The sequence below is a fragment of the Euprymna scolopes genome, chromosome 7, assembly GCF_053919585.1.
Source record: "Euprymna scolopes isolate OS-2025 chromosome 7, ASM5391958v1, whole genome shotgun sequence".
Lineage (NCBI taxonomy): Eukaryota > Metazoa > Mollusca > Cephalopoda > Sepiida > Sepiolidae > Euprymna > Euprymna scolopes.
This window is the reverse complement of record NC_136488.1, coordinates 42,619,968-42,646,494: the sequence shown is the minus strand read 5'-3', so window position 1 is coordinate 42,646,494 and position 26,527 is coordinate 42,619,968. Positions and strand designations below refer to the sequence as shown.

Here is a 26,527-nt window from a genome sequence, read left to right as displayed (position 1 = left end):
TAAATAACTTGACATTATTTAAAAAGAAAAAATATGGTGATATTAAATTTTCTTGCTCACACGTTAATATTACGAATTCCCGTGTCAATGGATTGTACATGAGTCATGTGGTACAAGAGAAACATGTGGCACATGACCACAACAGTCACAACGTTTTAAGTTTAATTCAGACGGTTTCAAAGAAATTCCATACTAAAAATAATTTAATTTGAAAGATCAGTTTTTTATTCGAATTATTTTATAATTTTCAGTAATCAAGTAAAAAATTCTATTCAGGGAAAAATAGATTTTGAGATTTAGATTTTCCATGTTTGCTGCAGTCAGAAAACGAAAAAGGGGGAAATTCCATCTTTTACACCGTGTATTATTTTTACTTTACACCGGTTCGCCTATTCAAAATGGCCTCCTCAGATGAACACGAGGTTTGTAAATTTTTCAAAATTCATTTTAATTTGTTTGTTTATCTTTCATATTCAAATGTTTTTGACTTTTATATTTTACTAAGGTTATATGTATGAATCAGCCGCTGTGGCTGCTAATATTGGCGCACTAAATTCTGGTAGTGTGTTACGACAAAAATCCAAAAGTAACCCACAAAATAAAACTTGTTTTGTTTTTTTAAAAAACACGTGCACAGTTTGTTTTGTAAATTGTTTTATTTTATTTCCTTTAAAAATATATAAAATTAAATTTCATCAAGATCCGTTCGTCTTTGTTGACATTCACCGCCAGCTGATCTGATGTTCTGGAAAAGTAATTTCTGATTAATGTTTAACAGTTTTCAAATATTCTGTTATTCTAAAAAAACCCAGCGATGTTCGTTTGCATATTTTAAAACTGTTAAACATAAATCAAAGACGGACGGAACTTGATGAAAGCTATGAATAAAAACCAACAATTCAAAAAAAAAAAACAACAAAAAAAGACTACAGGGCAACAATTGTAATTATATAATTAATAAATGGGTACTGGTCGCGGTAAGAGTTCCCTGCCGAACACCCTCCAAAAACAACGATGTCTCCCGTTTCTCGCGCAGCCGCAAAGGACATGTTTTAGTTGCCATAGTAACAACACTTTTTATCGACATTGTTTTACTGTTTAAAGACAGTACTACACATTTATTAATAATATCTCACTTTTAATCACTTTTATCGACTTTTTATAAAAATGAATAAATGAAATTGTAGCGTGGTTTTCGTTTCAGCAACCCGGATTTCATCTTATGCCGTTGCCTTTTGGCTAGCGTTATAACCTCTTACTGCCTTTTATCGTGCCAATATTGATAGACATGAGGATTGCTATGTAAACATATCCAACTATTAGTACAGGTCACGAGGTCACCCGAGTAAATACCGATGGTTTTCTATCATCCAGTTTCATGTTTTTTTTCTGATGTCTCTCTACGATACAAACACCACCTCATGAAAACAACTTGGGAGCATTTTGTAGTCTGGACAACAAAACGGAAAGGTGTTTTTATTATTAACAAAAAAGGGAGGGGTGCCGGGTGCAAATATATAACAAATGTTACCAAAGGTAAGTTACTCTTACCTACCTGAATAATTTTTTTTAAAACTTATTTTAAAGGGTTTATTTACTTTGAAACACAAGTAGTATCGAGTGTAAGGTTAGAACAAGAAAAACTGGCGGACATATGTGATGGTCATCGTTGGAATCTCGATAATCGCTCAAAAATCGAAAATGAAACAATACTGGTAGAAAGAGAAGCCTCACCGTGCTTCTGGTAACATTTATTAATTATATACCTTTTGGGTGCTAGTGCACTTACTGATCCGCGCTATTTTTTAAAATCGTATTTTCATAATACATGACCATTATTAAACAGGGACTGCTTTGAAGAATCGATACAAAAAAAAAAATCAATAAATATTGTGCCCTTTGTGTTAAAAATAGCATTTTTTCGATCCCGTTTGAAAACGTTTGCCGCCTTTCGACTACAATGGACCAAACACGCTGAAATAATTTTTTTTATTCTGCTTTAAATCCCCCCCCCCCATTTTGGGGAGCCTGACCCCCAAACACATACACATTAAAAAAAAAAAATCATACAAATGGTCACCCATCTGGTACTGGCCAGCCTCAGCGTTAATAATACATTGAAATTTTTGTCACTGAAAAATAAGTTTTGTTTGGTCTTCGGTAGTTTGCTTTTTATCAAGTACAAATGTAAACATTGTCTCAAATCGATGCGAAGTAACTGGTTGCCTATATGAATAAGTGGAATTATTTGAAATCCAGGTACTTATATCATAATATTTTTGCATATTTTCATAGAAAATCATCCTAAATCTTAGTTAGACAAGAAATAAACAAATTGATTCTTTCAAAAACCTTCTTTTTTTTTTTTTTTTTTTTTTTTAAACTATTTATATACATTTTTTGTGCAAGACAAAAAATGTCGATTGTTAACTTTTGGGGAAATTTTAACATTTAAAATTTAATTAAAAATAGTAGAAAAAGTTTTACATTATTCTGCTTTTTATATGATAAAATTCAGGGTTTTATCTTTCTGGAAAAAAAAAGTTACTCGGAAATAATGGATTTTAATAAATGTAATTTTGTTTTAAAAAACAACAACAACTTGATTTTTCGGCAATTTTTGGCGGTGTCTAGAATACGTACAAAACACCCTCCCCTCCCCTGTTAAGAATGGCTTTTTAAATAATAATGTTTATTCAGCACGGATCAATAAGTGCATGAGTACCACCTTTTGTTTTTTGTAAGGATTTTTTACTACTTTGTCGTTAAATTCAAGTTTCACAATATCTTTTTTTTTAAATTGTTAGGTGGAAGTACAGAATAGTAATAGTGATAAAACACCCCCCTTCCCCAGGTTAAGAATGACCTTCAAAATAATAACGTTATTGATCCCCCGACAAAGAAAGGATTGGACCTAGTAATTCACCCCTGTTGGTCTGCTCATCTGTTCGTACTTAATAAACCATACCTTGGATTTTTTTTTTTAATTTTGCACAAACATTAGTCCTGGGGAAAGTAAATTTTTGCCAGAACGGATTTTCTGAGTTAACTTTGGTTGCCCCCTAGGGCCGATTATAGGGGTAAAATTGCCCCCAAATGGTTTGTCCATTCGTTTATTCACCTTGGATTTTTAAAAAATTTCCCACAAACATTAGTCATGGTGAAAGTAAATTTTTCACTCATGGAGGGGGATCCCACATGCTTGGCTTATGCTTTTTATTATTCCGGCACGGTAACATAAATGCATAAGTACTATTTTCGTTTTAGAAGTATAAATGAATCATAATACACAAGTTTTTTCGAATTGACATTTTAAAGGTTCCAAAATCATATTTGAATTTTACTACAGCCGTACGTATTATGTTAAAAGGAAAAAAGATTATATTGATGCTTAACTCTATAATGGCTGCCAAATGTTTGCCATTGGTTTCACATTTCAACCGGTGTTGGGAAAAAATAATACTGCATATTATTTGGGTCTATCTACGAGGGGCGTGCAATAAGTAATGCCCCTGACCCACTTCCAGTTGTCTGATCTAGCTGAAATTTTGCATGTGTAATGATTTATATCTCTCCGGGTTATGTGGCAAATTACAGCTCTGAACTAATTGGGGTTTCTGTTTTACAGGTGTTTGAACTGAGTCAGGTGTGAAATGGAGCCTGTTGAATGTCAAGCAGTGATCCGTTTTTTGTATTTGAAAGGAGGCACACCACAGGAGACTTTTGATGAAACGAAAGAAACTTATGGTGATAATGCCCCATCATATGACCTTGTAAAACGCTGGCATTGTGAATTCAAACATGGCCGTGCAGCCCTCCGCTGGCAAGATCATGCTCACAGTCTTCTGAAACTAGGATGGAGTAGTGATAACAGATTTCCTGGCAAAGAGTACCACAATTACAGGAGCCTATTATGCTTCACTTTTGAGGAAGTTAAGGAAAGCTATCAAAATCAAGAGGTGGGGCCAGATCAGCAAAGGTACCCTCCTCCTGCAGGACAACGCTCCGGTCCACAACTTGCATGCCACCAGATCAGAAGCATGGGCGTGTGGTTATGAAATCCTTCCCCATCCTCCCTACTCTTCTGGCCTTGCACCCTTTGACTTTCAGCTCTTCCCAGCCATGAAGTTGTTTTTGAAAGGAAAGCGTTTCCCAGATGATGCAGCCTTGATTTCTGAAGTCACGTCGTGGTTGGAGGACCAACCTGGGGTGTTCTACAAAAACGGTCTCCAGAGTTGCATCAAACAATGGGAGAAATGCATAACTCTGGGTGGTTCCTATGTAGAGAAAGACTAATAACTGTGCCAAGTTTCGTTGCTCTACTGCTATGGGAAGTGTGTCAGGGACATTACTTATCGCACGCCCTTGTATCTTTTTTGTTTTAATATTAAAATAATTTTGGTGTATTCCTTTGATTTGCTTTATAAGAGGCTAGCGGAAAGAAATTCATCAGTCGGGGTGGGGAAGGTATAGTTTTGTGGTTGATTAGAAATCAATGTGTGATAAGAGCTCTAGTAACAAAGTTTAAAACCATTCGCAAACGAACATGCTTAAGCAACATCCACCTTAATTAATAAAAGCAAATAATAATATTTTGAGTGAAAGTGCACTGAGGGGACCACCCGAAGACAGTCAGTGTACACTGGTTGTCCAACCTGCAAAGGGTGTTTATTCCGAAAACCATTCTTAACATGGGGAGGTTAAGGGTGTTTATTCCAAACAGCATTTTTTTATTTTCAACCTCCCCATAATCAACTTCTTAAAGGTAAGTCTTTGAGTGGTTCTCCAGTACATTTTCACCATATTTTTGACCAATCAGGATTTTAAAAAAAATTTATTCAAAATAGCTCTTTTGGATCCACTTCGACCTCATACATTCCAGATTTTCCTTCAATAAACAGTTGAGCCAAAATCCACGACAGAGGTAAGATTTACATCCCCACCCCTTGCCCCTCTATCAGGCTTGGAACTTAATATGTTACCTTGTGCATACACAGTCATAAGCATATGCATGCAGACACTAAACACATACTTTTTTCATTATTGTCTGCTCATCAATAATGTAAATCTCACCTATCTGTTTAAATGTATGTATGTATGTATGTCTAAAACTTTTGACAGAGGCAACAAATTTTCACGAGATCAATATCATTTTGAAGCTCGACCCTTAGGATGACAAATATGAAAAGCTTGACTAAAAACATTAATTCCTTTACCCTCAACTGCGCACTTTTCTACAGGGAGGGTTCTCTTTTTTTCGCCGACATTTTAGCAAATCATCTCCTCTTTCGATTGACTAGCCTTAATTTAAACCTACATCACTTTCAGTTTGGCGATGGGCATAACAGCAAATACGTCACTTTTTTTTTCACATTCTTTTCCTTCTTCACGACACATGTTCATGCCTGCCTGCATACTACCACTTCTTTTGCTTAACACACCTCCAAACACCCAGGCAATGCCGGGCAACCAGGCTAGTGAAAAATAAATGTATAAACTTATTCATTTTAATATTTTCAACTTTTCTCACTGAACTTTCTTTCTACAATGAAAACAAATGAACATTAACTTTTATTTATAACTCTTGAATATAATTTGTGCACTTAAGTGGTTTTGATTATGATTTTTACAATCATGGATGATTAAATTATCATTTCAGACTTCTTCAATATCTCAGCTAATTAATCCTCCTTATTCTACAAGGACTTTAAAAATATGAATAAAAATTCTGTTTTCCTATCTATGTAAAGTTCCTATTTAAACCTATATAAAATATCTCTCTTGTTAATTTATGTTTTTAAGCTTATTATTTGACTTGTGTTTATCATCTTATATTTCTCTCATTTTCTCACATCTATATATATAAAAGTGAAAATGTATGTATGTATGTTCACTTTTTGTGTATGTCTGCAAAAGGCTGTTTTCCGAGAAGCGGTCAGTCAGCTCACAACTTTTTAAAACTTTTTATATCACATATAAATCATAATATCTACGAGTTATCAGCGGAGATCACCTGTCTATTTAATTTGCTCGACTTCGGAAAGATAAATATTCAATATTTTTCGCTCGCCGCATGTGGATTAGGCTTTTTCGTATAATAAAAGCGACACTAATTCTGGTGGTATTTTTCCGATCGCGACGGCCGGAAATGTCCGAAAGCAATCAGATTTGATTAATGTGGAAATAATTTTCCTTATATCAGACAATTGCAATTTAGGCAATCCCCTTTTTATGGGGAGCTGCCCCCCTCTCCCAGATCTTGGGAAAATAAAAATAAAAAAAGCATTCCCGCAGTAACTAAAATACTGTCCCGCAGTCAAAGTTGACCTCATTAAGTCATTAAAACGTGCACCTGCCAATTCTAAATAGTTAAATAAATTCAAACGTGTTTCCGTTAGTATGTCGCGGTTGCCCAGTGGTTAACGTCACACGTTTTTTTTTTTTCACACTTTAATTTCTTCCAACTTTGCCTCAAGGGTTCGGGTTCGATCCTCATACTCACTTACCAAAACTTTTTATTTTATTTTAACCACCCCGGAGTTTTGATTTACCCAAAACCGCACACACCTCCAAACACCCGGGCAACGCCGGGTACCCCCCGCTAGTTTAAGTATAAATCAAAAAAGTTTTCACTAAAGATGTCTACCTAAAATCGACTCTCCTTTAAACCTTTCTCCCAAATTGGAATCTGCTAAAATGCAAGACAGAGTTTTCACAGAAACGTGTTAACTCAATATTTTTCAACCAATAAATATTGTTTCAACCCAAAAAGTAACAAGTCCATGTCAAATTAACCAAATCTATAAACACAATAACTTGGTAATGTGACACCTATTAAGTACCCTAAGCTGAAATTCTTTTGCAAAACAACCAAACAAAACACCATGACTAAATTTTAAAAGATAAAGAACTTCTGTTATATAGTTGTGGAATACGAGAAATTATCTGTTTGTCAGTCTATCTATATATCTATGTGTATCTATATCTATCTATATAATTTGCAAGGTAAATAAGAGATGAGATGTGAAGCTATGTTTTGATAAAAGTTGTCAAAACATTATTGAGGTATAAAATAGACAAGTTGCACCGGAAGTTCTAAAAACAGCTGACTGGAATGGCGTAGTTGTCACCACGTGATCAGGTTGGCTGGACATGGAGAGAGTTGGAATTTGAACGTCAAAGAGAGCAGATAGTTTAACAAGTTGTACCCCCCCCCACTTGGGAGAGAGATGACGTGTCTCCAAATTGGAGATTAGAATTAACCACGAGCAAAGACACTCAGTTTCCATTCTTCTGCAGTCAACACCTGAAAAGTGAATAAAAACTATATATAAAACCAACCATCGTTTTGGAGTGAAATACATTCATTCAAACAGTTTCCAGCTTCCCTCCAAGAACAAACAAATCCCAGGTGAACCACAAGGTCAACGACACAGTTGAAAAGGTATGTCAAAATACATGTATGTGTTTGTTATGTATGACACACGCACGCAACATACTTAGACTGATTACAAAAAGTAAATAGACTGCAACGCAATGACTTAGGTTTAGATAGTGAAGAAGCCACACTATAGAGACTAGTACACACACTCAAACTCACGACAGTATAACACTTGAAGCATAAAGATTTTTACCAAAATTATTAGATTCAACCTTAAATAACCCCCAAAAAGATAATATGATGTAAAATAAGCAAACCAAACATTATGAATAAATATCTGAAAAGATAAAAGTCTTGAAATATAAAAATTTTTACTATAATAACCAGATTTGGCTTTAAATAAGACAAAAGGGTTGATATGTTGTAAAAAAAAACAAAAACAAACAAAAAAATGAATAATTATCTGAAAAGATAAAAAACTTGAAGCATAAAAACTTTTACCAAAATGATCGAAAAAGGGTTGATATGCCATAAAACTAAATAACACTTAAGACAATAAGTTTCCCATTTTGGGGCATACCAAATGAGATTGAAAATTGACATATATACTACACTTTGATCTTAGCATGTTTTCAGAGGTAAATTCACACACACATATACACACTGGAAATATGAAACAAATTTTATGACGTTTTTGTCAAATTCTTATTTAAGAACTTTAAAACTTCTCGAACTTTGGTTGTTCAAAGTATATTTTACATCTTTGTAAAGTTGGTGATATAAAAATATATTTTTTTTGTTAATTCATGTTTTCTCACCTTCATTCATAAAATCACATTGTTGAGTTAGCACTTGCCAACTGGTGACCCATTCATAACATTTATTTTCTTCTCCATCTTTTTCATTTGTCAATTTATCTACGTGTATATTAATTATTAAAGCTTTTAAAAAGGTATTTAGCATCTTTTCAATGATGTTAGTGTTGGGACAATTCCTAAATTGTTTCTGATTCCGATTCCAGGAAAATGTTGATTAACGATTCCGATACCAAGTCCGATTCCGATTCCTGTGGAATTGTTTTGAAATATACCATTATATAATCGAAAGTTTTTGCGTAGCAAAAAAATTTGGTACAGCAAAAAAGTGGAAATACAATTAAGGGAATTTCAAAAACGATTTTTTTTCGTAAAATTTCTTTCATTGAAGATAAAAGTCAAAACAAATATTTTAACCATGAATTAAACATGCACCATGAAATTAATAACAATCAATTTCAGGAGTTATTTTATATAACGAGGATTCCATTTTGACTTTCATCAATTTTCCTGTTAATAATTACAAAAACTTCGGCAAAAAAAAAAAAAAAAAAATGCCCCCCCCCTCCAAAAAAAAATTTTAAAAAAAAACAGATAAAATCATAATAAAAAAAATCGCAACTGGCCCTGACGGTATTCCAATTATTGTATTAAAAAAGCTACAAGCAGAAATTGCCCCATACTTACCAAACTGTTTAAACATTGCCTTAAGGAGAAGTGCTTTCCAACACCCTGGAAAACCTCATCAGTATGCTCTGTATTTAAGAATTCAGGTGATAAGTCATCTCCCTCTCAATACAGACCAATAAGTCTCCTGAGTGTCATGAGTAAGTTGCTGGAATCCATATTAAATAGAGAAGTAGTCAACCACCTCAGCAGAAATAACCATCTTATTGACACGCAATATGGCTTCCGTTCTGCTAGATCTACAGCTGACATGCTAACAGTTATATCACATAGAATTAGCGAACCTCTCGACAAAGGCTTCATTTCTAGGGCAATTGCTCTTGACATACCAAAGGCCTTCGATAAGGTATGGCATAAAGGCCTGCTTCACAAGATTTCCAGCTACGGTATAACTGGAAATGTTTTCTCTATCATTAAATCATTTCTCTCTGATAGGCTCATAAGAGTAGTGGTTGATGGGCAGAAATCAGAGGCCCACAGTATTAATGCTGGAGTCCCTCAGGGGTCCATGCTGGGTCGAACTCTCTTCTTGATCTACATCAATGATCTCCCAAAACACATACTAAAATCCTTCGTTGACATCTATGCTAATGACACGACCATCTATAGCAACACATCAAAGGCCGTAAATGGCAACAATCTCTCTGATTCTCTCTCCTCAAATCTTGAGCGCATGGTTCAGTGGGGGAAGAGGTGGCTGGTTACTTTTAATGCATCTAAGACCAAGCTCCTATCATTACATCATAAACGCTCTGATCCCCATCTGGCATCGATTGAAATGAATGGCTCTCGTCTAGGGGAGGCCCCATGTTTTGATAAGCTTCTGGGTTTGACCTTCACTCCTGATCTGAAATGGAACACATACATCAAGTCTGTGGCCAAGATCGCTGGGAAAATGGTGGGATCCTTCTACCGCTCCAGAAGATATCTCACTAATGATGCAATTCTCTATCTGTATAAAAGCCAAGTACGTCCAAGGATGGAGTACTGCTGCCACATTTGGGCAGGAGCTGCTAAAAACAGTCTATCCTGCCTGGACAGAGTACAAAATAGACTTCGTGGCTTAGTGGGGGATGACCTTTTCTCTTCCCTGCAACCTCTCTCCCACAGAAGAGACGTTGCGAGCCTGTCTCTGTTTTATCGTTATTTCCATGGCAAGTGCTCGTCTGAGCTCCATTCTCTGGTCCCCCCCCGCCAATCTTTCACGAAAAACACCCGACTATCTGAAACCACTGTCAATAATTTTCCCCACTCTTTATCTGTGCCTAAATCAAAATGTAGATTCCATGAACAAAGCTTCGTTCTTAGAACTTTACGCCTGTGGAACTCTCTGCCGCTTGCCTGTTTCCTCTCCCCCCGAATTCAACTTGGATGTCTTCAAGTCTAACACAAACAAATGCCTGATGAACCGCCCCCTTAAGTAATAACACCTATCAAATCCCCAATACTAACTATTACTACGATACTATCCCACTGATTAGTGTACACACAATAACCTTTATCCCCGAGTGGCTCCCGGGTTTTGATAAGTGATAGGTGATCCCCATGTAAAAAAAAAAAAATCGGTGAAGCTTAGATGAGTAGGTCTGGCAGACGAGCCTCGTTCTGACATTCGGAAAATTTAGGTTAACAACCGGTGGAGCTACCACAAAATAACCCTTTTGAATGAAGATGAATATAAACAATATTTTTTAAATTAATTTCTTAATTTTACTTAAAAACAAAATGTAAACATATATAAACAAAATATTTTAGAAAAATAATTTCTTAATTTTAAATAAAAATTGATTGTAAAGAATTTTTTTAAAAATAATTATTGAAAAATATTGCAAAGTGTTTACATAGCTGGTTCTTTTGGATAATACGGGCATCTGAAACCCCACTTCCAAAACGAAAAAAGCTTTAGTGATTTTACTATTTTAAAATGCTTCTTTTTTTTTCATTTTGAAACACAAGTAGTGGCTAGTTAACAACAAGTGTGCATGTCGGCAAATCTTCAAGGTTTAAATGTATTGCAATGCTTTTATGGTGGTCGAAAAACGTTTTTCAGCCGATATATTATTTCCTATTTACTTGCCTACCCATGAGGGCAGACACAAGGTCGGTTTTTAATGTAGAAAAGCATTTATTACTAAAAAACGAAATGGTGAAATATAAAAGCAAATTAAGCTAAAAGTAAAAAAAAAATTTTAATTAAAAAAATTAAAGAAAAAAATTCAAAGAAATTTCGAAACTCATTAAGATAAATAAAGATTACCTTTAAAGTAGTTAATAAATTCTTGTATATCATTAAATATGTTATGAAAAGTTCTATGACGTTTTTATCATAAATTTTTGACAGCATTAATCTCACTTCAAACAAACAGTTCAACTTAAAAATATAAGAGAATCGTAATGAAAGAATCGTAAATCTAAGGTATTTCTTAATGATGCGATTCCGATTTCAATACCCCTAAAATACACGATTCTTACGATTAACGATTCCGATTAATCATCCCACCACTAATACATCATCAATACATACTCATCAAAATAAAATATCCGAAGCCAGGAGCTGCACCACAGTTTTATTTTGTCTTGATTCCCATGTGGCTTCCATTGTGAAAGAGCAAAAATAAAGAAAAATCTGTATAATGGAAAGAAAATACCATATACAAAAAACATCACATAAATTGATCCACTAGTTTTATATTCATAAAGAAAATTATTTTTAAACACCATGTTAAGAATTTTTTTTAAATCTTGCAAGTTTGAATTATTTGGAGTTATCTCCCTTGTTCGTTCAGACTGTTTTCAAGAAGGCACTGCAAGAGTGTCATTCATAGTTTACTCATAGAATTTGATTTTCTTTTTCAAAAATGAAACTACTTGATCAATTTACATGATTGCTGGTGTACAATATTTTTTCCATCACGGGTACATACATCATACAGATTTTTCTTTCTTTTTTTTTAATCAGATTTTTCTGAAAAAGCACTGAACAAAAAAATGTTGGTTTTATTCTAAGAATGAAATAGATTTTTTTAAATTTTTTTTTAAACAGACAGAAATGTTGACTGAATCAAACGCAAACACAGACGATGATGAGACACCAAAGGAAAAGAGAGCTAAACTAACAGAAAAAAAACACAAGTCTGGAATCATCTACTTAAGTCGAATTCCTCGTTTTATGAATGTGAAAATCTTAAAGGAACGTTTATCGAAATTTGGAGAAGTTGGACGGATCTTTCTTCAGGTCGATGGTAAGAAAAAGAGTTTCCAATATTGACTTTTAAAATTCAAAAAACGAAATCTTTCAACAAATCTTTAATCCATTTTCATAGACGGTCGCAAGGATTATTTGCATTTTCCAAAAAAACTGTGAACATAGAAAATCTTGGTTGCAAAAACATTTCCACATTATCAGATAACTTTGCGTTCTGCTTGAGGCCTTCATGCTTTCATGTTTTCAGTTTTTGACAAAAATTGCCGACATTCTTGACACTCCCAAAAACACATACATCAATTTCATTAAGCATTAAAAGTGAGTGGCTTTTGGCTGGAGGCTCATTGTGAAAATTAAGCTAATTCTGATTAGCCATAGTCATAATTGATTTCTTACAATTCATGCAGCCATTTGTAACCGATTCAAACTTTACCAGAATGCTAACTAGGAACTGATCAGTGCATGGATGAGGGAGTCTGTAATTAATCATTAATGACAAAGCATTTCAATCCACTAAATGAATACCAAGGTCTTATGTACAATATGAAAAGAAACTGGAATCTTAGGAAGATCTCTATCATTCCAGTGATGATAGGAGCAACTGGATTCATGAAAAAGAATTTAAAAACTATCTGGTAAATATACCCGGTGAACCCAATGCAAGAGAGATTTACACAATTGCACTTAAAGGGACAGTCAGAATCTTGAAAAGATCTCTTGGTTGGAATATCTGAGTTAGCGAGTGAATGTTTGATATCTTAACTAACTGATAAGAAAATTAACAATAAAAATCTATTAAACAAAATTTCTATCGATATAAAATTAGGTCTGTTTGTGCAGGGTAAATTTGAAACGAATTAACCGACCATTATGAATTTAGGAACACAGTTACTATGTATAAGGGTGGTTAATGTGATTTATATTTAGTTCCATTTATGCAAGGGGGAGGGTGGAACTGATCATGTTTGGAATACAGATTTTAGATATTAGACTTAGTGGTATATCTTGATTTCAATCTTCATAATAATACAAAAAATTAATCTTAAGATCGTTTTTTTGTAAATTTTATGAATAATTGGTAAAATACCACCTTCAGTAATGGGTATCATGCTAGTTATCTCTGAAAACAGATTTAAGCTCTTGTCCAGAATTCACCCATATAAAATAAAGTGACAAAATGAAAATATCATATTCCAAAAATTACGTAAATTGATCAAGTAGTTTCATTTTTAAATGAGAAAATCAAGTTTTTTGAGTATCAGAGGAGTGCTTGACATTTTGGAAAAAAAAATCTAAAAATAAACAAAGCAAGGGAGATTATTTGCGTATAAATTCCCATTCATCATTTAAAAATCATTTTCTTTATAAAAATAAAACTACTTGATCAATTTACATAATTTTTGGAATATGATAGTTTCGTTTTGTCACTGGCACAAAATTTTTTATTTATTTTTGTTTTTAGTTTAGGGGTAATTCTGGGGAAGAGCCCAGATTTAAACAAAAACGGATAATTTTATAATTCATCTTTTATTAAAATGAAAGATCTTTTAATTAATATAATCTTGTGTGAATCCAATTAGGTTTAATTTATTTATATTCTAATTGCTTGACTAATGTGATCATATGTCAAACTTGAATGTTTAAAGCGTTGTTAGATCATTATGTTTAGCTACCATATTGGACATGAGGAGGAGGAGGAGGAGGATATTAAGATGTTTTAAAATATAAAATACATTTTTAATATCTTTACACTGTCAGATAAAGTATTTGTAAGAAAATTTCAAAAACTATCTATACCACAATTAGTTCATTTTTTATATAGCAATTACCTAATAAAGTTAAAATGAATGTAGAAAGTGATAAGAATAAAGTGGATGAATTCTGAAATAATATTAAGTGAATTCACAAGGAAATTTTTGGCATCTATCCAATGAAATATTTAAGAGAATATATATATATATATATATATATATATATTACTAGCTGCCTGTGTCCCAGCACTGCCCAGGAAAGTAGATTAACTGAAGAAATTCTATGTTTAATGTTGAACGATTCAGCACCAACAGAGAACCCCACAATGTTAAAAGATCACCAGAAATTTAAGTTATATTAAATAAAACTGTTTCTTTTTGATTTCTGCTAGCAGAAGTCTTAGCAAATCTTGTTGATGTATATCGAGGAAACGTTCTTCATGATTAATACTTAATTCTAGTTTAATTTTAAAACTAGGTATCCCAAACCAAAATTTTATTTTCATTATATCTAAAAAAAAATTAATGTGGTCATATAGATTTTTGTAAACCATAAACAAAAGTACCAAATTTATTTTGGTAGCTCAATTAGCCATCAAGTTATGATCGTTCAAAGTTTGTCAGAAAGTTGAAAATTTGCTATCATAGTCCAGAAGCCAAATTTCATAGTATATAATTAAAATGTAAGCTACTAACAAGTGAAAAATCCTTATAAATGTAATGTCATCTTGTGGTAAATGAAAATTAATACTAATGAAAGCAACAATTATTAGATGAAACCAACCTAAACACTAGGCAAAATCCCATTACCAACGGGAAAAAAAGTGCAAATATGACACGAAAATGCAACTTTGACTGTTCATATCAATTTCATTTCAATAGTTAATGTATTGAATCTTCTTAGTATGATTCATAACACATTAGAGATCAAGATAATTTTTCTTTTAATTATAAATTGATAAAACCACTCAATTGTGGACCATGTAAAAGCAGTCAAACAGACAATTTGGTAAAAAGGGCCAAAAAGTGTTAAAAAATGAGTCAAAAGTATACATTACTGAAATAGCTGTAAAAATGTAACCGTGATTGGTAGAAGCTTAAAACTTTGCAACTTTACTAATTTTTGGGTGAGGAATTAAAAAAATGTTTGTCTTGTTTCTAATAACAAAACTTTTTGCCACAGAAATATTTTTACTTTGGGAAATTTAAACTCGCTAAAAAAGGACCGACAACAATAAGATTTAGAAATTTGTTATACAAAAAAGTCACAAGTCATTTTTTTAAGGAATGAAAAACGTTCAACTTAAAAGACAAGTAAATAAGTAAGATATTTTATAGGCAGGTCTTACTACAATTCCTTTCCTTATTGATTTTCTCTCAGAATTCTTTCATAAGCTTCTGTTATGGTAGATATATCGAGAGCACTCCAAATCCTACCATCACTTGAAACTGGCATTACCTCAAAACCTTATCTGTAACAAATCCTGACTCTACTTGTACAATGTCATCTGACAAAGGCCATCGAAAAAAATCTTTTGGTTTGCGATAAAAATTTTATTACAATGCTGGATGCAGATATAACCTCAATGACTTGGCCAATGTAAAAGTTGGTGTCATAGTAGACAGCAACCCATTGTCCTTGATGCTCATAACTGAAGATATCCTGAGATGGTTCTTCATCACAACTGCAGGAGTTATCTGAATGTTCAGCAGATTGACTTTTTTTGTTGCTTTGGAGGTGGAAATGAATCAACTGGATTTCTTCTCAAGTAGTCAGAGAAAGCAGCTTCCAGTTGAACTTTATTTCCACTAGTGTTGATTTTGATCTCTAATACAACCTTGAGATATCTCAGTTGATCTTTCAGTGCTTCCAAACCAGTTTCTGAATTCTTTTTTATCTGTTTAACAGACTTCATTGAACCACCATGCTTGATAACAGAGTTGATAATTCTCTCTTTCTCAGCAGCAGCTTGACGTCCTTTTTCCTCCTTTAGTATTTCATTTTTGTAATTTTTTCTTGGACATGAAGTTTCACAAGGGCTTCTTGTTGTGCATGTCTTTGTCGCAGATCTTTTGCATGTTTTCTGGAGATGCTCAGAATGGATTGCCTCTTTGTTGATGGTATTACTTCCAACAAGCAGTTGTCCAATTGCGCTTGAGCATATTTGAAGATGATTGATTATGTAGTGATGCATGTCGTTTTGTTTGAATGCTAAAATCTAAATCTCCAAAGGCATGCTCACCTGACATTTGTTAGAGAGCAACTCTTCAAGGCATCTCTTGTCTCCTGATCTACATCTTTTCCAAAAGCACCTCCTTCTAAAAAGTCATGCAACTGGTGCTTAGTGACAATGAGGAACTTACTGAGTACCTTGTGCAAACATTCTAAAACAAGTTCAGGGGCCGTGAGACCAACACGGAGAGATGCATTGCCTTACTCAAAGAATTCCCCATCAAATACACCTCTGCAGTCAGTCTAATAACAACTGTGGACTGTTGATCCAGCATTTTAAATTTAGAACCATTTTCTTGACATAGTGATGGAAGTCAACATACAGAACAGTGCTGTTGACAAGATTCCAGAAGGGTTTTGTCAAATAAATGTTCAGCAGACCAACTGCAGCAAGAAGGGAATGTAATCTCTCATCAGAAATGTCAGCCAAGACACTCTGTAATTTCAAATTGCAAGACGTTGCAAACACTAATAAAAAACAATTTTATGTGTTCTTTATGGTGATGTATTGCCAGGGCATTTACGAATAGAGAATTAAACCTATTTGCCCGATAACTTGTGATTTGAGATCGGTACCCTCCTTTGTCTGCAGAATGCCAGCCATTCAGTTGTGCAACCACTTTTATCGTCTCCACGAGGTCCAAGAACATCCGCAGTAGTTCTAATCAGCCTTGCTTTAGCTGATTCTGATGAAGTCCAATTTTTAAATTGGATGGAAGAATCCCTTTCGAGGGCACTGGCAGAACTGCACATACTTTGCTCTATGTCTTTTAGTACAGTCTCACAAGAAGATAAGCTGAGTAAAAAATGTGCATCACAATCAAGAAAATGAATCTGAGTGTCTTTCTGTAAAGGTAGTTAACCGGTAATAACTACATTTCTTGTTGTAACATTGCATGACTGCTGCCTGGTCAGACATTAAACTGGTGATTTTCTCCAGAAGCTGCTTAAAAACACTTTTTTCCCTCATCTGTAACTAGGCAGTAGACATCACTCAACTCCTCAAATAGATTGATGGTTGTAGAGAGCAGTGTATCAGAATCCTCTGAAGCAACCTCAGTAAAACCCAGACTAACCAGAGTTCCATCATTCAGTGTCACCTGTTGACCCAAATACTTTTGTTTTTGTCTACTAGTCCCATCTGTATGGAGTGTGACACTTGATGACTGCAGGATCTTTTCTGTAGCATGAATCTTAGAAATTAAATGGGATTCATCACTGATATTTGCCAATGTGGATATTGACGGAAGATCCTTCAGCTTTTCTTCAAAAAGGTTGCAACCAACAATGTCAATTACTTTAGAACATTTTGAAGCAGGAATACCTACTTCCTGGAGGCCTATAATTGTCATCCTGACATCATCAGTAAAGCGATTGCAGAAACTGTCCCTGGTTGCTCTAATTTCTTTTTTATTTTCTTCCAGTATTTGCTGGATGGCTTCTCCATCCTCAACTTCTTACATTTGCTTTTGTAAAGATGTGATCTTTTCTGTAGAACTTTTCAGCTTTATTTGCTGCTACTTCAATTGACTAACTTGTTTTTTAAGATCATTATTTTCATTCAACCGCCTCTTATTGACTTGTTTCAGAGTATATATATTTTTATACAATTGGTTCTTCATCACTTTTTTCTGTCTCTTAACTAACTGTGAAAGTTTGGAGATTCTTTGCGCAAACTGGCAATTGCATTTGTCATATGAGCATTTTTGCTTTGTAGAGATGCTTTTTGTTTAGACGCAGTTTCATATATCGCTGTCAAAGAATACAATTTAATTTTTTTTTGTTATTTATTTCTAACTTCGGTCATAGTTTAAAATACTGATTTCTTCCTCGAATTTTAACATGTGCATGAAAAAAAATGGCGTCTCCATTTTCGGCAAAAAAACTGTAGAAATACCATCTCAGGAATTATTAAATAAAAAAAAATGATACACATTTTTACAGTGAAATTAATTTTTTCATTTACACGCTACGTGCACATAACTTAATATTTTCAGTTCTTATTTTTTAAGTAATGTACAATATAATTAAAAATAATTTAACAAAATCTTCAAATTTATCAAAAACGCCCAATAGAACATAAACAAAAAAAATGCACATTTTTATGTGAAATTAATTTTATTTACACATGACTTGTTGCACGTAATTTAAAACTGAGCTATATTATGTTAATTTTTTTTTAAAGTTATGTAACTGTACAGTCTAATAAAAATAATTTAACAAAATGTTAGATATCTCAAAAACGCCCGACAGAACATAAGAGAATTAGATAAGTAAACAAAAAAAAAAACTGAGGCACATTTTTTTAAAATGAAAAAAAAAAATTTTCCGTCACAGCCATCACACACAACTGCAAATGTTTTTTGGTTTAAAATGTACCCAGTTTAATTTTTAAAAGATAATTTAACAATGCTGAAGTTTATCCAACCAAAAGAAGATAAAGCAAAGAACATATGAAAGTTTGAAAGAAGATATTGAAAATAAACAACTGACATTATTTTTTAAATTGTAAATTTTCATTTCTTTTATTAATGCACTAAAAATATTATTTTAAACAATAACTTTCTATAAGTTTTAAATAAACAGAAACAAACTCACCTAAGAACTTGATATATCCATAGTGAAACAAGTTGTTTGTTTACATTTTCATTTGGTTGTGCTGACAGTTGATTTTTGTGGTGATACTTCATCCTTTGGTCACTTGGCATCAAGTTGTAAATCTCAATGTGTAGGTACACTCACTTTTATTAGTGGCACTCCTTGATTTATGAGTGTAGTAATATGGCACCAACAGATTATTAAAGAGGAGATATTTCTCTACAAAACGGTGCCATTTTCAGAATTTTTTCAACTAAATTTTTTTTATATTTCTTTCACTGAAGTTTCCAAGTTGAATTTTTTTTTTTTTTTTTTTTGTGAAAAACAACATAAAACTCTTTTTTTTAGCTCACCATAGTACTATTTTTTTATACCTAGAGACTCACAATATTACGCGCACCAAATTTGAAAAACACTAACAGTTTTTTGTGCAAAAAATAAAGTGGCGTTCACCAAAATTTGTGATATACCTTGAAGTAGCCTGGAAAAAACTATTAAAGACATGAGAAAAAGAATTATATATCTATAAAGCAAAAAGATTAAATTTGATTTAAGTCAAAACTTTATCAAAATAACCAAAAAATAAACGAGATATCGCAAGTTGAAGTTAAGGGAAATTTAACTTTATTTACCAGTTTTCACATCATAAACTAGGCTAGTTTGGGATACCTATTAAAACTATAGATAAAAATTAGTTTTTAAAATTAAACTGAAATTACGTAGGCATTAATCAGAAGAGACTTTTCCTGGCAAAATTTTGCAAAACAAAAAGTGGAAGTGAGAAAGAAACAGTTTTATTTAACATAGCCAAAATTTCTTTCATATTTTTCTTGATGTAATGCATTATTTATAATAGTTGTTCCTCATGATTAAAAGTAAATAGTTTATTGTTTTGTTTCAGTTAAGAAAAAAATCATATGAAAAAGAAAGCAGTCGAAGGTTTCGTATGAGGATGTTGTGTTTTATTTTGAAAAAGTCCTTAGTTAATTATTCTGTGCTATAGCAGACAATCTTGTTAAAAATTGAATTTTAAAATTGTATCTAAGAAATAGCACAGTCCATAAAGTAAATATCATTTGTTTTATTAAACAAAAAAGTCAAACAATTTTAATAAAGAGAACATAAGCGATTAACTTTATATTTTTAACAGATTTAGTCAGTTACATACATAATTATTTAGGTACATGATTATTTAGGTACATAATTTTTTACGTACATAATTTTTGGTAATGCCATGTGTTTTATTAAAAAAAACAATCTCAATATTTGATTTGTAAGAACATATTTGATTTACTTTTTTGTTATATCTGAAACCAAACTGGTCATTTTAATCGAAAGTTATTTTTTTTTTTTTTACTTAAAAGAGAAACAGTCTTAACTTAAGTTTTTTAAAATTGGTTTCAAAAGAAAAATAAAGGAAAACAGTGTTAATACATTAGTTAAAAAAATAACTTACAATGTGAGTAGTTGCTATGGTAAGACACCATTTTTAATACAATTCAAGTTGTTCATTAATTCAATCTACAGGGCTCTACATTGCGAATAAAACAGTCGCATTTGTGAGTGTTTTTTCAAAATGGCGACTAGAAATAATGAAACGTTTATCTTTTGGCGATTGAATTTCTTTCACGGGCAATCTTCCAAACCTCACTACTGAGTGAAAAATATCTTTTCAACTTTTTTTTAATAAAACGAACAAAGTTAAATTATTTAAACAATGAAAGTTTAATAGAACAGTATACTCTTTTTTTTGTTTTTAACGAAGGCTGTTTAAAAAAAAAAAACATCTGAAGAAATTAGAATGTTTATACGTTCAAGTATCAACATAAAATTTGTTGTATATTTAGAAATGATGTACATACTCGGCACAGAACGAAGATATCATATTCTAAAAATCATATAGGCTTGGCTAGTAACTTTTCTATTTGGCTAGTAAACGAAAATATTTAGTTATCAAAGGTCAACTAAAGATAAATTTGTCCATAGAGCCCTGATCTAGTATTCTGAAATGCAATTCTGTATATTCTGAATGTGTAACCAACATTACTGATACGGAACTATTCTGATATTCCATTATTTCTGGATTATATTCAGGAACTCAGGCAGAATGCAATTGAAAGTCAGAGAACGTTTGTTATTTAAGTTAAGAAATCGTATTATGAAATTAAATAAGCAGTGGTTTGATGAAAATTTATATGAAGGAATTCACATAGTATTTTTTTATAATACATTGGAAAAACCAACTAAGCTCGCTGGTTCTGTGTGTGTGTGTGTGTGTGTGTGTGTATATATATATATATATATATATATATATATATATATATATATATTTATTTATTAATATAAACAAATTTAAACGATTTCGATACTGGACATGCTAATGTTTCTTCAGACAAATGGTCAGTTAAAACCAGAAGTCCTCATCAGTCGACTTAATAAATGGTTGTTTTCCACAGAACTTGTTTCTTCTGTAGAAAGCAATCATTTATAAAGTCGCCTGACTAGGACTTCTAGTTTTAACCAACCATTTGTCCGAAGAAACATTAGCATGTTCAGTGTCGTGACCACGTAAATTTGTTTGTATTAATAAAAATATATCTTGATCTTCTTTTATTGTTAAATTCACTAGTTACCACTCTGGAATACCTAACCTGAAGTATATATATATATATATATATATATATATAATTTTGAATTTGGAACCCGAATCTCACAGGTAAGGAATTCATTTTTATAACATGAATAGGCTAGCCAAATTAAGTAAGAATAGGAAACTAGATCTAATATCTGTAACCTTTTTTTTTGTTCTTAAGATTAAGGGAAGTGGTGTTTGATCAACACTGTTGGGGAGCCATGATTTGATATACTGTTTTGTTTTTAAATCCTCGAAACAGTGTTTCATGAACTGATGATCCTTTAAATTAACATTAGTACTATAGTGAATTTGAGAGAGCAAGTTGATGCATTGATTGCAGGTGATTAAATGACTTACTGACTAAATAGTTTTCAAATGAATGATAAAAAATATAAAAATTAAATGTTTTTTTATATAGTTTTAAAGGTTAAAAAACTTCCAAGACACTATATATATATATATATATACACACACACACAAACTTTTAAAATAATTTTTTATTATACATTTAAATGAGATGCTTACTTAAATTAAAAAATTCTCAAAAAAAAAAAAAAATCTTTTAAATAATCTTTTTATTTTAATAAATAATAATTTTGTTTCTTGTATTTTTCAGAAGAGGCTCGTGTTTGTAAGAAAGGTCGTCTCTACAAAGAAGGTTGGGTAGAGTTTAAACGTAAAAACCATGCCAAACTAGCTGCTCGTATGCTAAACGGAGAAGAGGTTAGCAGTAAACCCTCTGCTCCTTGGGCGGGGGAGCTGTGGAATATGAAATACTTGCCAAAGTTTCTCTGGACTCATCTTGGTGAGCGATTGGCCTATGAACGGGCTGTCCATAAACAGCGTCTGCAGACAGAGCTATCCAAAGCAAAACGAGAGGCCAGTTTCCGTGTGAAGAGCATCGAGAAATCTGAGGTGTTGAAAAGGATTGAGAAACGGATAGAAAGTAAAGGCGCCGCAAACTCTGAGGCGATTCGCTACAAAGGTTACGAATACAAACAGAATGAGACAGAAGACGAAATTCTTAAGAAGAAACAGAAATATTTGCAAAAGCAGGGAAATTCAAACCCTCAAAACAAACTGAAATTCGGAGAAAATAAATCCGGATGCTCAAAAATATTTTCTGCCGCTTTCTCATCGTAACGAAAAACAAGAATTTTATATAAAAATATTTTTTGTATTTGTTCTTTTTTTTTCCCTTTTTTTTTTTTTAATGAAAATGTTTGGTTCTTGCTCAGAGTTCATCCTATATTTAAAAACGAAAAAAGAAAAATCTGTATGATGTTGGTACCCGAGACAAAAGTATGATGGGTCTTCAATAAGTTTCCAGACTTTTTTCAAATAGACACTTTTATTGCTTATACACACATGAAACTCTAGTCCTCATCAAAGTAATCTCCTCCAGCTGTTCCAACAAATTGTGGAAGGTCCTATAGAAGTCCTTTTGTGTGAGCCTGTCAATGACCCTTATCACAGCCTCTTTCATCTCCTCAATTATCTCATAACGACAGCCTCTAAGGTTTTCCTTGAGCTTAGGGAATACCAAAAGTCACAGGGAGCAAGATCTGGACTATAGGGAGGGTGAGGAATTGACTTGATGCCCTGCTTGGTTAAATAGTCTGTGACAAGGATGGAGTTGTGGACTGGTGCTTCGCTCAAATCTTCCGCATCTTCGGTTTCTCATGAATAATTGTGTGTACATTTCTCACACTGATATACAAACTGTGCGCTCATTGTCTCTATAGACACACGACGGTCCTTATCAATGAAATTCTTTATTTGGCCAATCAACTCTGGTGTTCTGACTTCCTTACTCCTTCCACACCTCTCATCATTCCTCACAGACTTCCTGTTTTATTTGAATCCCGTATCCCACTAAAAAAACTGATGCTCGATTCATGCAAGATGGTCCAAAAGTAGTTTGAAGCATTCCATACCTTTCTTTCTGTGGCATTTTTTCAAGTTTAAAATAGAATGTAATTGCATATAGTTCTTCTAAAGTGTCTTCACATTCAGATTGCATTTTTTAGTAGAGTGCTGTAGCTGTTCATTTGAACCTGAAATCATAAAATTTGGTCATTTATCTTATAAGATGTACAGCAATAACATATTGAATTTTCAAGAGTCTAATGACATTTTTAAATGTCTGTAAAAAAAAAAAAAAAAAAAAAAAATCTGGAAACTTATTTAAGGCACCTCATATCATATTCCAAAAGTCACATAAATTGATCATGTAATTTTATTTTTGAATAAGAAAATCAAATTTTATGAATAGCAAGAGAGTGCTGGTTTTGTCCACCATTTTGAAAATAATCTAATAAAAATGAAAGCAAAGGAAGATAACTCAATAATTCAAACTGGAGAGATTTATGTTGTAAGTAATGCCTACGAATTTCCATTAATCGTTTAAAAATGATTTTCTTTATTAAAAAAAAAATACTTGATCAATTTACAGGTGTTTCAGAATGTGATATTTTCGTTTCATACATTCATATAGATTTTTCTTTATTTTTTGTTTTTTAATATAAGGGAAATTCTGGACAAGAAACAATTTTTTTTTTTTTTTTTTGAGAAAAAAAAAACGTTTATATTTTTAGCTAATGAAAAAAGTTGAAGTTATGAAGCAAGTTAATATTTTACATTTTTATTAGGTTGACAAGAAGGTTGCGATTTCAAAAATCGCAAAATGTATCTATATGACTTGGGTGCATTAGCTTTAATCAAAACCAAAACTTATGAAGAATTCTTGATAAAATTATTTATAATAAAAATACATTACTGAAGTGCCATCAGCTATAATTGAAACTGAAACCAAAACTTAGAAAAAGTTCTTGGTAAAATTATTTATTACAAGAAATGGAAGTCCATAACAATTAAACGACAGTCACTCCGATGTAAGCGTGACATACAAAATAACACACACTATCTTATTAATAAATAGATGATTCCCATATTGTAGACAATTCTTTAGTGGGTCTACTTAGTAAGTCATCACCAGTCAGGATAAGTAGTGTTTCTCTGAGTTATCTTACTCTCCGTTGTTATTCTTGGTTTATAAATTTTTACTTTGTCCCATAAAAGCTGGTGGTTTCTCTTTTCTCTCCAGATATGGTCAGCCATACCCGACTTTTCAGCTCCATGCATTACAGCTTTTCAGTGTTCTTCTAACTTTACTTTTTTTTTTTTTTTTTTTTTTTTTATTACATTTTCACCCCAAACAAGGCAAATTGCCACTTTGGTGTAGGGGGCTACTATCAGGGGCAACAACTACTGGGGTACTATGTAGGGATTTGGGCAGCAAGGTGTCGGTTCACGTTACACTTGAACTTCTGCACGTCAGTACTGTTGGGGAAGCAGGGACCTGGAATGGAATTCCAGAGTCTTGCGGTTCTGGGGAAGAAACTATTGGAGTAAAAAGATCTTTTACATCTAGGGACCTCTACAGTGTGGGGGTGGGATCTAGTAGCCTGTCGGGTTTGTCGAGGGTGCTCGCGTCGTGGGGGCACAAGTGATTGCAGTTCATCAGAGCATTCACCACTAAAATACTTGTAGAACAGGCAGAGGGATGCAACATTTCGTCGATGGGACAGAGGCTGAAGCTTAGATGCCAGTTCAGGGCCTATCAGATTTGCGACTCTCTTCTGAACCTTGTCAAGGAGCGAGAGACTAGTAGCAGATGCACCAGCCCAGATGTGGCAGCAATACTCCATACATGGGCGAATGGTGGCCTTATAGAGGTACAGGATACTTTCGGGTGTTAGTAGTTTTCTAGCACGGTAGAGAGAGCCCACCTTTCTTGCAGCGGCCCTGGCAATGCCTTCAATGTAATTGTTCCAACTCATGTTTCCTGTGAACGTTAGGCCAAGGAGTTTGAAAGATGGACTCTCAGATAAAGAGTCGTTGGCCATTGCTATTGGTGGTAGAGAGGGTTTCTTGTAATTATTGAATGAAACTAGTTTAGTCTTGGCAGCATTGAACGCGACCAACCACTTTTGTCCCCATTCCACTACAGATTGGAGGTCTTCCTCTAGTGTTTCTGCCATTTCTTTAGAAATGTGTTCATTCGTCTTCCTGTCGTGTCTGCCATGGAGTGTAGTGTCATCAGCATATATACCCATCTCAGAGGCAATGTTGTCGGGGAGGTCATTTATGAATATCAGGAACAATAGAGGTCCAAGGATAGAACCCTGGGGCACTCCCGCATTTATATCATATTGTTTAGATGTGCGACCGTCGAGGACTACCTGGATTTTTCTCTTATCTAAGAAGGATTTAATTATGTTAAGTATTCTACCAGTGATACCGTATGATCTGATTTTACTGAGGAGACCCTCATGCCATACCCTGTCAAAAGCCTTAGATATATCTAGAGCTACCGCTCTGCCTTCCCCCGCTTTGTCCAGTGATTGGTATATACGTTCAGAGATCACGGTGAGGATGTCTGCTGTGGAACGGGCTTGTCTAAATCCATATTGTTTGTCAGTCAGTAGTTTAGCATCTGTAAGATGATGGATTAGAGCGTGGTTAATTATGGTCTCAAATATTTTGGCAAAAAGTGGAAGGAGGCTAATGGGGCGATAATTTGATGGGTCTGTCCTTTCACCAGAATTCTTGAATACTGGTACAACAGAAGCAGTTTTCCAACAGCCCGGAAAGCAAGCTTCATTAAGACATTTGTTGTAGAGTTTGGAGAGAACTGGAGCTACTTCGGCTGAGCACTTTTTTAATAGCACAGCTGGGATAAGATCGGGTCCACATGCTTTTGAGGTGTCAAGGTTTTTTATGATAGCATGCACCTGAGCAGGGGTGGTTTTCAGATCGTCTAGTGTGGCGTCTGTCCGCATAGGAAAGTCAGGTAGGGGGTGGTTGGAAGGGTCCAGTGTGGAGTTTGAGGCAAACCGACTGGCAAGCATGTTAGCCTTGTCGGTTGCTGAGGAGACAACCTCGTGATTGTTGGTTAGTGGGGGAATTGTCGATTGCCCATTATTTACTACACTGTTGTAGATTTTCCAGAAGTCTCGAGTTCCTAGTTTTTGTGCTTCGATGCGCTTTTTAGTGGTTTCCGTAAATTCTCTCTTAGCTGTCGCTATTTCTTTCTTAACGTTATTTCTAGCTTCTATATACTTCAGTCTGTTTGAACTGGACTTATGTCGGTTAAACCTACGGTATGCATGCTGCTTTTGAGTAATGGCAGTTGCACAAGTCGACGTAAACCATTGGGG

General features: G+C 33.5%; 1 protein-coding gene across 1 annotated transcript; it reads left to right on the top strand.

Annotated features, from left to right (window-relative positions):
• The first annotated feature begins 74 nt into the window (after positions 1-74).
• Positions 75-22,485, top strand: LOC145279697 (uncharacterized). Its single transcript, XM_080130978.1, has 3 exons — positions 75-422; positions 11,927-12,125; positions 21,922-22,485. Exons 1-3 carry the CDS (start codon positions 399-401, stop codon positions 22,446-22,448), a joined length of 750 nt encoding a protein of 249 aa, XP_079987104.1. The 5' UTR covers positions 75-398; the 3' UTR covers positions 22,449-22,485.
• The last annotated feature ends 4,042 nt before the right edge of the window (positions 22,486-26,527 follow it).

Coding starts and splice junctions, on each gene's coding strand:
- LOC145279697 (XM_080130978.1), top strand. CDS start 399: ATGGCCTCCTCAGATGAACACGAG. Junction 423..11,926: donor CCTCCTCAGATGAACACGAG/GTTTGTAAATTT, acceptor TTTTTTAAACAG/ACAGAAATGTTGACTGAATC. Junction 12,126..21,921: donor GATCTTTCTTCAGGTCGATG/GTAAGAAAAAGA, acceptor TGTATTTTTCAG/AAGAGGCTCGTGTTTGTAAG.